This window comes from Paralichthys olivaceus, chromosome 15, assembly GCF_024713975.1.
Source record: "Paralichthys olivaceus isolate ysfri-2021 chromosome 15, ASM2471397v2, whole genome shotgun sequence".
Classification (NCBI taxonomy): Eukaryota; Metazoa; Chordata; class Actinopteri; order Pleuronectiformes; family Paralichthyidae; genus Paralichthys; species Paralichthys olivaceus.
The window spans coordinates 2,683,493-2,697,777 of NC_091107.1; the positions used below are offsets into that span (position 1 = coordinate 2,683,493).

The 14,285-nt window shown below is 41.5% G+C and overlaps 1 protein-coding gene across 1 annotated transcript; it reads right to left on the reverse strand.

The window, feature by feature from the left end:
• Window positions 1-1,558: 1,558 nt before the first annotated feature.
• On the reverse strand, window positions 1,559-7,186 carry LOC138404862 (uro-adherence factor A-like). Its single transcript, XM_069510184.1, has 2 exons — window positions 6,637-7,186; window positions 1,559-6,493 (listed from the first exon to the last, which is right to left on the reverse strand). The coding sequence occupies exons 1-2, from the start codon at window positions 7,002-7,004 to the stop codon at window positions 1,888-1,890; spliced, it is 4,974 nt and encodes a 1,657-aa protein (XP_069366285.1). The 5' UTR covers window positions 7,005-7,186; the 3' UTR covers window positions 1,559-1,887.
• Between the last annotated feature and the right edge of the window lie 7,099 nt (window positions 7,187-14,285).

Consider the following 14,285-nt stretch of genomic DNA (forward strand, 5'->3'; position numbering starts at 1 on the left):
TGTGGGAGACCTAATTTCATTCTGTCGTTAGCAGAACAAACGGCTGGTTGGAGACAGAAGTGCCAGTTTATGCCTCATTGATCACACAATCAGTGACCTGACTTTTTAGAGCACCAAGGAAGTCAAGCCACTGTCGCTTTGCTTTGTTTTTCCAAGGCCGTGTCGATGATTTGGTGCAGGAGTATCAAAAGTTTCTGATCTTTGACAAACCTGCAGGTTTCAGACAAACACACAGAGAAAAATTCAAACCTGGAGATTAAAGACAACAGATGTACAGCTTTGAGTTGTGATCAGGAGGGAAAAAAATCCATCATTTAATAAGCCTTTTAAAACATCCATTAACTGAGCTGTTACAACATTAAGCAATGAAAGGGAAGTGAAACATTCATCATCGGCTTCCTGCAAGGGCAAAACAAAGCTTTCAACCTATCTGCAATCCCTCAACTCAGGAACAATATAAATGGATCTCTTCACTTTTATTCACAGATGCAAACTGTCTGAGTTTTCTGATATAGAAGTTTTTCCAAAAAATGTAATGCACAACTCAGTAAGTCCGTCCCTAGTAGTTTTTTTTTGCAGAACCTTTTGTTTGTTTGCTTACTTACTCCAGACTTTTTGGAGTTCCTCCTACCAGCTCCCCTAAAATCTCCGGAGTGAGCCTATGTGAGAGCACAGCAGAAGATCGTCATCACATGAGTGAGCGGGCGTGTTGATGGTGTTTCTTACACATGACAGATGCAAAAATGCAATAAACAAATACAACACAAATATCTCAGGATGGAAAAAGTGGAGCCACATAAAGACACTGATGAAGATGTCACTCATGCCTATATGTTCTATTTCTAACAGTTGATATCCAGAAATCATCTACTGGCTACAGCATTGGTCATTAACCCTGCCTCCTCCATATACGGCGGCAATTTCAACTAGTTTTGTACAACGGCAGGAAGTGGAGACGAGCCGTCTATTTTTATTTAGCATCTATGGCTTCAACACGTCGACATAGAATCATAGAATTGAGCACAAAACAGAATAAGCAACCATGAAGCCCTGGACTTTATATTCATGATTTTTACTTATGATTTTTACTTGTTCTCACAGCAGAACAGTCATTGTTGTTATTGTTTAGTCAGGTGCATTACTGACACCTGCCTGACTGGAAGTGAACTGCATGTTAAATGCCTCTAATTTTCTACCGCTCAGAAGGAACCTTTTAGTTCTTTGAAGAAAAAAAGTTCCTGGTGCTTTTTGGCTTTCAAGGCGGATGTGTTTGTCTCACAGGGACACACAATGAAATAAATCTACGATTACGCATTGAGTCTCACGCTGCCTTAAGTGTGTTTGATGATTTCACTCACACACAACCAAATCTCATTTTTTTTCATCTCTCCTGGTGATCCCACTCCAGCCTCCACAGACTGAGCTCATTCTCCTCTAACACCTTCCCTGCTGTTCACTATAATTACAAATGGACACATAACATCATTTTCTCCCAGCAGCCAATGCTCCTTTCAGCAGAATATTACATTTGAAAGCAGGACACAAAATTCACTGGCGGTATTTTCAATTCCTCATTTATTTCTGCAACTTTTTTGTTCTACAGAGTGTCTGCAAAGGTAGCTTTTTGTATCTATTTCAGGAGTGCAGAGAGGGAATATAACTGAAATACAGAAGTAAAAAGAAAGACAGAGAGAGAGAGAGATGTCCTTACTTTCCCCCCAGAAAAAAGAAGAAGAAGAAGAAGAAGGAGAAGAGAGTATTTCCAGAGTCGTTAGACCTCTTGATCACTTTGATAGTCAGGAAGGGTGGGTCCTTTCTGGTGGAGGATCCTGTGTCCAATCAGTGTTGTGCGTCTGTGGAAGTGACACAGTTGACAACATCGTTTACCTACTTCCTAAAAGAAGAGGTTCCCGGGGAAGTTCTGGAAATGTTGCTTAACTTCAAGATTGACTCTGAAGAAGCGCTATTTGATAATTCATTGACGATCTTATTCATCACATTTACAGACAGATGAATCATCCTTTCCCTAAAATCTTGATCGTCCACTCCTTCACTTAATTCCTGATTCTCCTTATTTTCTAAAGACTCTGATGTTGAACTAATCCTTGAAGTCACACCATGGGTCTTCTCAGAGGCAGCAGCAGAGGTATCTGGCTCCCTTATCTCCTCTGATGCTTTAGAGGGGCTGGAATAGGCCTCCGTCTCAGGGATACTGATTTTTTCCCAATCTGAGTCATCTCCATCCTCCTCTGACATTGGAGGAGAGGTGCTACCCAGTTTTGCCTCCTCGTCTTTCTCTTCAGCCCCTTCAAGATTTATCTGTTCATGGAAATCTGGAGCTGTTTCACTGTTGTCTACCTCAACGTCTTCTGAAATGTCATCTAAGGTTTCAGAGGAATCTGGCTCCCTTATCTCCTCTGATGCTTTAGAGGGGCTGGAATAGGCCTCCGTCTCAGGGATACTGATGTTTTCCCCGTCTGAGTCATCTCCATCCTCCTCTGACATTGGAGAAGAGGTGCTACCCAGTTTTGCCTCCTTGTCTTTCTCTTCAGCCCCTTCAAGACTCATCTGCTCATGGAAATCTGGAGCTGTTTCACTGTTGTATGCCTCAACCACTTCTGAAATGTCATCCAAGGTTTCAGAGGAATCTGGCTCCCTTATCTCCTCTGATGCTTTAGAGGGGCTGGAATAGGCCTCCGTCTCAGGGATACTGATGTTTTCCCCGTCTGAGTCATCTCCATCCTCCTCTGACATTGGAGGAGAGGTGCTACCCAGTTTTGCCTCCTCGTCTTTCTCTTCAGCCCCTTCAAGATTCATCTGTTCATGGAAATCTGGAACTGTTTCACTGTTGTCTACCTCAACGTCTTCTGAAATGTCATCTAAGGTTTCAGAGGAATCTGGCTCCCTTATCTCCTCTGATGCTTTAGAGGGGCTGGAATAGGCCTCCGTCTCAGGGATACTGAGGTTTTCCCCGTCTGAGTCATCTCCATCCTCCTCTGACATTGGAGGAGAGGTGCTACCCAGTTGTGCCTCCTCATCTTTCTCTTCAGCCCCTTCAAGACTCATCAGCTCATGGAAATCTGGAGCTGTTTCACTGTTGTCTGTCTCAACCTTTTCTGAAATGTCATCTAAGGTTTCAGAGGAATCTGGCTCCCTTATCTCCTCTGATGCTTTAGAGGGGCTGGAATAGGCCTCCGTCTCAGGGATACTGATGTTTTCCCCGTCTGAGTCATCCCCATCCTCCTCTGACATTGGAGGAGAGGTGCTACCCAGTTTTGCCTCCTCATCTTTCTCTTCAGCCCCTTCAAGACTCATCAGCTCATGGAAATCTGGAGCTGTTTCACTGTTGTCTGTCTCAACCTTTTCTGAAATGTCATCTAAGGTTTCAGAGGAATCTGGCTCCCTTATCTCCTCTGATGCTTTAGAGGGGCTGGAATGGGCCTCTGTCTCAGGGATACTGAGGTTTTCCCCGTCTGAGTCATCTCCATCCTCCAACATTGGAGGAGAGGTGCTACCCAGTTTTGCCACCTCATCCTTCTCTTCAGCCCCATCAAGACTCGTCAGCCCATGGGAATCTGGAGCTGTTTCACTGTTGTCTGCCACAACAACCTCTTCTGAAATGTCATCTAAGGTTTCAGAGGAATCTGGCTCCCTTATCTCCTCTGATGCTTTAGAGGGGCTGGAATAGGCCTCTGTCTCAGGGATACTGATGTTTTCCCCGTCTGAGTCATCTCCATCCTCCTCTGACATTGGAGGAGAGGTGCTACCCAGTTTTGCCTCCTCGTCCTTCCCTTCAGCCCCATCAAGACTCATCAGCTCATGGAAATCTGGAGCTGTTTGTCTGTTGTCTTCCTCAACCTCTTCTGAAATGTCATCTAAGGTTTCAGAGGAATCTGGCTCCCTTATCTCCTCTGATGCTTTAGAGGGGCTGGAATAGGCCTCTGTCTCAGGGATACTGATGTTTTCCCCATCTGAGTCATCTCCATCCTCCTCTGACATTGGAGGAGAGGTGCTATCTGGTTTTGCCTCCTCGTCCTTCTCTTCAGCCCCATCAAGACTCATCAGATCATGGAAATCTGGAGCTGTTTCACTGTTGTCTGCCTCAACCTCTTCTGATATGTCATCTAAGGTTCCAGAGGTATCTGGCTCTCTTATCTCCTCTGATGCTTTAGAAGGGCTGGAATAGGCCTCTGTCTCAGGGATACCGATGTTTTTCCCATCTGAGTCATATCCATCTTCCTCCAACATTGGAGGAGAGGTGCTATCTGGTTTTGCCTCCTCGTCCTTCCCTTCAGCCCCATCAAGACTCATCAGCTCATGGAAATCTGGAGCTGTTTGTCTGTTGTCTTCCTCAACCTCTTCTGAAATGTCATCTAAGGTTTCAGAGGAATCTGGCTCCCTTATCTCCTCTGAAGCTTTAGAGGGGCTGGAATAGGCCTCTGTCTCAGGGATACTGATGTTTTCCCCGTCTGAGTCATCTCCATCCTCCAACATTGGAGGAGAGGTGCTACCCAGTTGTGCCTCCTCGTCCTTCTCTTCAGCCCCATCAAGCCTCATCTGCTCATGGTAATCTGGAGCTGTTTCAATGCTGTTTGCCTCTGACATTTCTGTAATGTCACCTGAGATTGCAGAGGAATCTGGCTCCCTTATCTCCTCTGATGCTTTAGAGGGGCTGGAATAGGCCTCCGTCTCAGGGATATCAATGTTTTCCCCATCTGAGTCATCTCCATCCTCCTCTGATATTGGAGGAGAGGTGCTATCCAGTTTTGCCTCCTCGTCCTTCTCTTCAGCTCCATCAACACTCATCTGCTCATGAAATTCTGGAGCTGTTTCACTGTTGTCTGCCTCAACCCCTTCTGAAATGTCATCTAGGGTTCCAGATAAGACTGCCGCCCTTATCTCCTCTGATGCTTGACAGGGGCTGGAATAGGCCGTTGTCTCAGGGATATCAATGTTTTCCCCATCTGACTTATTTCCATCCTCCTCTGACATTGGAGGAGAGGTGCTATCCAGTTTTGCCTCCTCGTCCTTCTCTTCAGCCCCATCAAGATTCATCTGTTCATCGGAATCTGAAGATGTTTCACTGTTGTCTAACCCAAACATTTTTGAGATGGCGTATGAGGTTGCACAGCAAACTGCCGTCCTTATCTTCTCAGATCCTGTAGTGGAGCTGGAATCGGAATTTGCCTCGGTGATAATGATGTTTTCCCTTTCTGAGTCCTCTCCATCCTCTTCCAGCATTGGAGGAGAGCTGCTATCCGGTTTTGCCTCCTCGTCCTTCTCTTCAGCCCCATCAAGACTCATCTGTTCATGGAAATCTGGAGCTGTTTCACTGTTGTCTGCCTCATCCTCTTCTGAAATGTCAGCTGACGATTCAGAGGAAACTGCCTCACTTATCTCCTCTGATGCTTTAGAGGGGCTGGAATAGGCCTCCGTCTCAGGGATACTGATGTTTTCCCCATCTGAGTCATCTCCATCCTCCTCTGACATTGGAGGAGAGGTGCTACCCGGTTTTGCCTCCTCGTCTTTCTCTTCAGCCCCATCAAGCCTCATCTGCTCATGGAAATCTGGAGCTGTTTCACTGTTGTCTGCCTCAACCTCTTCTGAAATGTCATCTAAGATTTCAGAGGAAACTGCCTCACTTATCTCCTCTGATGAGGGGCTGGAATAGGCTTCTGTCTCAGAGATACTGATGTTTTCACTCCCTTGTGAAATAAACCTTCTCATGATTTCATGGCCTCCTCCTGTGAGGTAGGATTGCATGGTCAAAATAGCACCTGCCAGGGTCTTGGCTGCTCTGACCCTTGACACCTGGATGCTGGGAAGATCGAGGGTACTTAACGATTCTGTATCCAGTGACTGTTGTGTGACCATGGAAAGGGCCGGGTTGACCATATCAATTACCTCAGTCACTATGGCCTCTGTGAATTCAGGTGAAATCCTCCCAGGGATATCTTCACCGATGACATCACAGAAAGCCTGACTGAGACAGATTTCCACTTTGTTTTTTATCTCACTGTTAGAAGAAGAGGGTCTCTCTGGTGTTAAGTTGCTGGAAGTGTTGGATAACATTTTGGAAGAAAATAAATAGGTTCTAAGCGAATCTTTCTTCATGAGAAACTCCACCACACCCGCAACCAGCATTTCTTTCTCATCCGCTCCACCTAATTCCTTCATGTCCTCCTTATCTGAACTTGAAAGTTTCTTACAGTCCTGAGAGCCTTCTAAGTCAGTAGAGGAAACTTCCTTCATGCTCTTCTCTGATCCTGTGGAGAAGGATGAGGATGCCGTCAGCCCAGAGATACTGTTGTCATCCCTGGCTGGGTCATCTTCATCTTTCTGTGACATAGCAGGAGAGGTCCTGCATGGTTTTGACTGTAAAGTGGTTCTGATGACTGATTCTGAGATAACACTCATCACATCCACACACATAGAAATCAGCAACTCCTTCATATCTACATTGTACTCTCCTTCACTTAGTTCTCTCCATTGCCTAAAAAATAAACAGAAACAAAGGTTTAAACAGGGACACTAATTACATTCCAATTAATTATTGTAATAATTACAAATATGAATAATGCAAAACAAAATACATAAGTTTTTTTAGAGTTTCAATGGGGAGAAAAAAACACTCACTCCTCTGTGAGATTGTCGAAGAATCTTCTTATCACAGGAGCTATGGCAGAGGAAGTCAGGTTCAATGTCTGGACTGTGGCAGATTGACTACGTTGTGTGGCATCTTCGTCAACTTGCAACCTCCCACGAGGCTCAGCAGACATTCGCCGCTTCTCAAAAAAACTCTCCAGGTATTCATCCACCTTCTGTAGTGTGACAGGACCAAGTGTGGACTCATCATAAGGAACGTTAGACATGGCACGTTCCTCTGCATTCCAGCCGGAGATTGCCCGTCTGAGGTCATTAATGTCCACCTCTGCCTGTTCCATGATGCTGGAGACAAGAGAGTACATCTGTTCTCTATATGAATCCATGTTATTGTCAGTCATATTTGTTCCGTATGTGGTAATATGCTGTAATTAATATCTGTAATTCCGTAGTTGTTATCCTACGTTGTCTTGTCCTCAATAATACAATGAGTGGAGTAAGATTTAATGGTGGATGGAATCTCTGTATATACTGTTCCAGCAAAGGACAGGATCAAAGGAGTGTCTGAGCACTGTCTATCACTGTGTCTAAGTAATTTAGATTTTAAAGGAACCACAGTCTCTTTTAAAGCAACAAAGGATCAAAGGACAACTTATATTACCGTGTCCTTTAACAAGCTACATGACATATTTTAAATATTCTCTCAGTTGCTATGACAACAGCTTTGGAGGAAGCTTTACAAAAATGAGATCACAGAACTGTGTGTCTGATCCTCTGATCAGTAACATCGGGGCCCCCCGGGGTTGTGTATATATATACATATATTTATACATGTGTACATATTATATATTGCAGTTATGTACGTATGCACACCTAGCACAGGCTGAATATATGACACATTTCTATGTGTATATTATTATTATTATATACTGTTCCTGCCATTAATACTATATACTTATTATTATTATTATTATTATATACTGGTATTATGTATATATATTATAATATATATACTGTACTATTATTATTTACTGTTTAGTAACAATAACATTACCATCATATCATCAGTACTATTACCATCTGCACCTTGCCACTGCATCTTATCTACCTATTTATCTTGTGTTTTTTTAAGTGTCCTTGTCCTATTCTGTGTTTTTAGTATTGTATACTTGTTTCAGTATATTATTTAATTTGTGGAAGTGCTAAAGATAGTTTTTTGTTTGTTGTACATCGTTACAATGCATTTACCTTTAATTAGCCTAATTGGATGAGATACATGTGAAGCCTCTCTGACCCAAAGACCTAATAAGTGGAGAAAACATTGCTTGTAGAGCAAGATGCTTAAGGCATACATGACCCATGAGTCTTAATTTTTTTAAATGGCCTTTATTGTGTAAAATACATTTTCTGGGCTTTTACTATACTTGATAATCTACAGTAAAGATTATTTGATAATCTAAATTGAAGATTATTTGATAATCTACAGTGAAGTCATGTGTATGTGACAACAACAATAGGAAAATGCTAATTACGTAACCACACGATTATACACATAATGAAATCCGCCTTATGTTTTCAACCTTATAAAGCAACTGGCATCATATCAAATACAGAAGTGACAAATTAATTGAGGAGTTATTGTAGCAATGGTAGAATATCTGATGAAACATATTGTCTGAGAAGCAGTCTTGTCGAACAGTCAGTAGAGATCACAATCCACCATCATCATCCACCATCAGCTGCCAACAGCTAGACAATAATTCATTCATTCATTAAAAAACTTTAACAAAACTTTGACATGCTAACGTATTGTTATTGTTTTTTTATTATTATGACTATAGACATTAAGAAGGTGAATGTGAAAAATGCCACAGTGATCATTATGTTTTTTGACATGTTGTTGACACACAAAAAAACATAAAGCCTTACCTTTACCATAATAATAAAAAAAACTTTCTTCATAAAGCACAAGTTTACAAAGTGCTTTCAAAGCAAAGTAAGAAAAGTAAATATAAAAGAAAAATCAGCAAGCAGGATGCAATGTGATAAGTAAGCCAGACAACCATGCTTAGGTGGCTGCAACCAAGGTAGTCTTCAAATTAAATTAATAAATATAGAGAGAGATAATAATCACTAAAAAAATTATTATAACTGAGACAATATCACTAAAAGCAGCTTTAACATGTCCCACCCTCTCAAACAGAAGGGAAATAGTCAATAATCCTACTCAACAAATTCTTCTTTTTCTTCTTCTTCTTCTTCTTCTTTTCCTCAGGCTCATCGGTGCCTCCACAGCTCACCTGTGGAGGCTCAGGTGATGTTACAGTGCTTGATTCCTCCTCCAGACACTTCTGGCATTTATATTGTCCTGTGCTCTGGCTGCTCTCTAATAATTCTTTAAGCTGCTGGATCTTTGAGCGCAATGCAATATTTGACCTGGTCTCTGGCTCTAGTTGTGCTTTCACTTCCTTGAAGCTTTCCTTAAGTGTTGTCTGATCCATCTGAAGACTCAGCAGAGACTTCTTCATCTTAGAGGCCTCAATCATGAGCGTAGCAATTTCTGCCGCCTTCTCTGCCACATTCTTCCTAAGGTCCTGATTGACTTTTTCCGGAGTGTCGTACTCATCTGACTCTAGAGAGTAAACTGACTTGTCAGTGTTATAAGAATCAGATGAATCTGTTTTGGAGCTCGGAATTCGATTTTCCACATTGAACTGTGTGACTTCATCTGCATTCTCCTTTGCCTGTGACGCCACAATATTTGTTTCCTCCAATGTTTGCTCACGCCTTGTGTTCTGCTGACAGATTCCAATGCAGGCATCACACTTTATTTGCTTGATAATGCATCTATAGCCTACTATTAATAAGTGCTTAATCATCTGCAGCTCTTGTCTAACTTTCTCATCACTTTCCCTCTCCTTCAGTTCATCTAGGGTTTTCAGATACTGTGACAGCTGCTGGTTCTCATTTGGGTCATTTATCTCGTTTGCCATGATTATCTCTTCTTCAGTGGGCTGAACTGTTAGGTTACGAACTTCAGGCGATTGCTTTGAATTCGTTTCTTCTTCTTAGTAGGTGATAATCAACATTAAAGGATTTTTTTATATTAGAACATCAGTTCAAACAAGCATTTGATTCAAATGAGATGAAATTCTATAATGTGTCATTGATCTTAGCCTGCATCATCAAAGACTGCAGTGGTGCACCCTGGGATTGGTTGTCACCTGACAATGGACCAAGGGGAAGAGGAGGAAGTGGTCAACTACCTTTATCACATTTGTCACAAAGGGTAGTAAGAGATACAGTGGATGGTGGTAATGCTTCTTGATGTTGGTTACCACCTGCCAATTAACCAAACTAAGAAGAAGGAGACAGTCAGTGGACTGAGGCACTATTTTGGGGTTGTCCATCCTATTCTCATGAACACAATTTCTCCAGAATGCCTTGAGGGAATTTCTTCAACTTTGGTAGATAGAATCACTTGGACTCCAGCATGAACTTACTTTTGTGTCAGGAGGTCGATGTTCAAATGATTTGTCTCAGCTTTTTGATCAATATAAACCTTTTTTTAAATAAGATCTTCCTAGAATTATTCTTTTTTGAATAAATGGGGAGAGTTTTCAACTCTTCAAAAACCTTCAGTTCTTTGAAATGTGCTTTGGAACTTAAACAGAGAATTAGAACAAATAGAGAATTGAGGGGGACTTTTGATTAGAACTGCCTTGATTATAATCATAATTCAGGCATATTAATTGTGGTTTTGAGGGCCTATACATGCTCAAAAACTTGTTCGAAATTTTCGCATTCTGTAGTAATTTGAAATGTGCGTTACAAAAAAGCTCTACTGTGCCCCCTTAAACGCAGCCCATCAGTCTGGTTTCACAGATCTTTAGGAAAGTCGGTATACACATGTATCATGACCATTAAACAAAAATGTCTCCAAGACATCTACTCCATTATCCTTGACTACAATTTGTTGGTCATTTTTTGCCGATTTACAAATGTTGTATGGTAACGAACTCCTCCTAGTGATTTTATCAGATCAACTTCAAATACAATGTCATCTTAACACTGGAAAGTGAAAGTTAAAAAAAGTTTGAGTTTTTGTCACAATTGCTGGCAAATTTAAACCACTCGCTATCAAAACAGGAGGTTGTTGTATCTCAGACATACATAGTCCAATCCACTCCAAACTTCACATATATAACAAGAGTTCCTGTCTGATGACATATACACAGAGATATTGTCCTAAAATCACAGCGCCCCCTGGTGGCAACAGGAAATGTCCTGATTTTTACCTGTCTTACACTTTGATGTACTTGTCCTAGTCCATTGGCCACAACAATGTCAAGACAATAATGATGAATTTTGCGAAAACTGTGAGATTTCATTTACCAGCGTGTCTTTGGCGCGGCTTCAAATTAAAAAAACTACAGCTTCCATTTTAAGTTTTTTTTTCATTTATGTAAGTAGCAATATTATCTGACACAGTTTGAAAGTTGAACCTCTACATCACACAGCTCTTGAAAAGTTTTTACATCCGATGTAGACCACCAGCGATTAAACTGTACAAGCAAATCCCTTAATTGGTCTTAAAATGCAGCATTTGAAAGATGTGGACCCCTGAATTGAAACACAGCTCTTGTCTCAGACTGAAAGACTCCGCTCTGGAATAAATAAATAAAAACATACTACATCTTTCTCAGGACCCACAATCTTTTGAATTTTCAGGTAACATCACTGTCCAAACGTTTGAGGCCGAGCAAGATGTAAAGATTTCTGTCAGAGATTTGTGGAAGTTCTTTTGCTTCCTCCACATTGAGTCTCTATGGTTTCAATTCATTCAGACAATGTTTTTCATCTTGGTGTAATAATCCTTTATAGCCCGTCCCGTCATACTCGCTGTCATCAGCTCATGACAACGATAAATCTCATCAACAAGCGTGCTCAGCTCTGAGGGAACAAACACAAACAACCAGAAAAACATCTCTATTTCCCCTGTTACTTTTTACTCTGTCTATGTATTGCTTTATTACTTTTTATACCAAATTTATGTTTTACTAATCCATCATCTGGATTTGATTCTGTTGCAGCATTCTATCACGCCCTGGTGCAGATGCATGTTTGCACCAGGTGTAAATTAAATCAGATTAAAATCAGATTCGCATACAAAACAAATTTTACTGACAGGTGTTAATCATAGACAGCAAATAAAGATGGACGACATGAAAGCACCTAATAGTGAAGCCTGGTGTCTCGACTGCCCCTGGTGGCTGGCTGCAGTATAGGTCATAGCAGATGGGACAACCTCAAACAAAATCAAAGTAGTTCTAATTAGTCAGTTAATGTTTTTTAAAAAGCAGGTTGTCATGATTGACACTTCAGACTGACATGTGATTGGTCAAACACTTACAGGACGTCCATACGGGGGCTGCACACCGTAATCAGTCCTGTGCAGACTCAAAATTATGTCAAGAGTGCAAGATGTGGCATCTGTATCCAGAATATAGATGGATAGAAGCAATAGAAGCAAGTGGAAATGCATTGGCCAACTTTATTTACAGTCCATGGTGTGAACCCAGAAACGTCTTGTTGTGTGGCGAAATCATATTAAAATTTTCATATAACTATTTCAGCTGCTCTGTTCACCTCATTGTGGGATTTCTTGTTACTCAGGAGAGTTAAACCCTAAATATTAAGTAAAGAAAGTATGTTTCATCTGTTATCTCTAGACAGAGCCATAGAGACAGTTTCAGTTTTATTTATGAAGACATAAGAGAAGAGAAGGACGGAGCAGGGAACAGGATTAACAGATGAGTGTTGGAAAGATGAGAGCGGGAGGTGAAGAGAAAAGTGGTGAGACGTGCTCTAATTAGCTGAATCACATCATGTAGCCAGATAAATAATCAGCTCTGAAACGACCTAATTGAGAAATCTCATCGTCCAAAATCAGCAAGGAACAGCCAGCGGCCAAGGATGCGAGAGGAAGAACAATTTCCTCTTTCCTGCACCGGCGTTTCCATCGGTTACTAAGCTGCATTGATCTGTTCCCTCTGTGTACTGTAAGAGTTTCAAACATGTTGAGTAAATAAAGTGCAAGGAGGTAGCGGTTTAAATCTTGGTGCAGAGAGATTGATGGTTCTCTTCTCTCAACTTGTTTTTCGGGGCTTGAGTTACTCTATCAAATGTATTTAAAGGTTTCAGACTCACAGTCTGTCCTCACAATCATTGGAATCATTGACCCTGCTTTGTTCGCTTGACACAGCAGAAAACACATAGAGAACCATTGCACGTAAATCACAAGCAGTTTGGTCATTGGACGTTTCGGTAACAGCACCTTAAATGGAACTGTGCCGCAGATCAGATGGAAAAATCTCATCCTGTTAAACCCTCGTGTCTTCTCCTCAATTTCTATTGTTTTTTTGACTTGAAACAGGCCTACAGTTTACGAGGAAGACGACTGATACTCTGGTTTTCTTATATGAGAAATTCATATCTCTTAACTTCTGGGTTGTTTAGCCATGTGGAACGATGGTACTTCTGCTGTGAAATAAAAGGATGAAGTGCTAAGACCAAATGTAGCTTTAGTTATGGTCAGAATCAAGACATAAGTGAGCGATAATAGTTTGTTTTGTTTTTCTGCTCTTTCTTGGGTGTGTTCATGATGATACTAGTCTTCAGTGGATGTGACTCAGCTCTGCTCCTGCTTCTAGTTTTAAGGTGTTTTACATCCGTCTTGAACGTCCTCACTGCAGAGAAGGAAGCTACGTCTGTTTCCAGCTCAACGTTTACACTCTGCAGATCTGGGTCCGACAGAAGCGAGGGCTTCAAGTTCAGCAGCTATTTATTCAAGCTAATGATGTTTAAACTGCAGCCTTTAGGGAACACAGAGGACCACAGGGGCTGGTTTTAGTTATTATTCATCAATTCAGTCCTGTTCTGAGCATGTCTGCGCTCCATTCATCACCACTGTAAAAACACAACCTTGTATCTGCTCAGCTGCTCCTCCGACCACCCACTGTTTGATATGAGCAGCTCATGAAATATGCAGCTCTCTCAGGACTGTTTGAACTTCTCTTTTTAACATGTCTGCATGTGGTTTGTTTTTGTATTTGTGAGGTTGCAATTAGCACAAACTGTTTGTCAAAAGAGTGACTGTCAGCTCCGCAGGCGTCCACAGGGAGGGCAGACAAAGCATGTGAGCCATTAAATGTCTCGGTGATGCCCGTTAAATCCTTTGAGGTTTAGCTGTAGCAGTATTACTTGCAAATAGTTTATTAAAATCATTATGGCATGCACCGAGGCACAGCAACAGCTCCACCCCTCACCTGAACACTCCAGATATTTCTGTTGTTGTGAACACCTCGCTTTTTCAGCTACTTTGTTGAAAGTCCAGACCCAATTCTCCAGACATCCTCCAGAGGTCATGTCTTATTTTCACTCTTTTCTTTTCCTTTCACGAGTAAGGAAACAATTACACAATTTCTAAACAGAAGACAAAATGAAACACTGTTAAACCTCAAACCACAATATAGACAATTATGATACACTTGAATCAAGTTCAGTGGACAGTTCCTATTTGTTCCAACTCAGTTCAGAGAAAGAGGAAAATAATCCTGATACTTGTGCCTCTCTGACAGCAAGGTCATCGACAGTCCGATCTTACACAGCCGACCCTCTCA

Coding starts and splice junctions, on each gene's coding strand:
- LOC138404862 (XM_069510184.1), bottom strand. CDS start 7,004: ATGACTGACAATAACATGGATTCATATAGAGAACAGATGTACTCTCTT. Junction 6,494..6,636: donor TTCGACAATCTCACAGAGGA/GTGAGTGTTTTT, acceptor TTTATTTTTTAG/GCAATGGAGAGAACTAAGTG.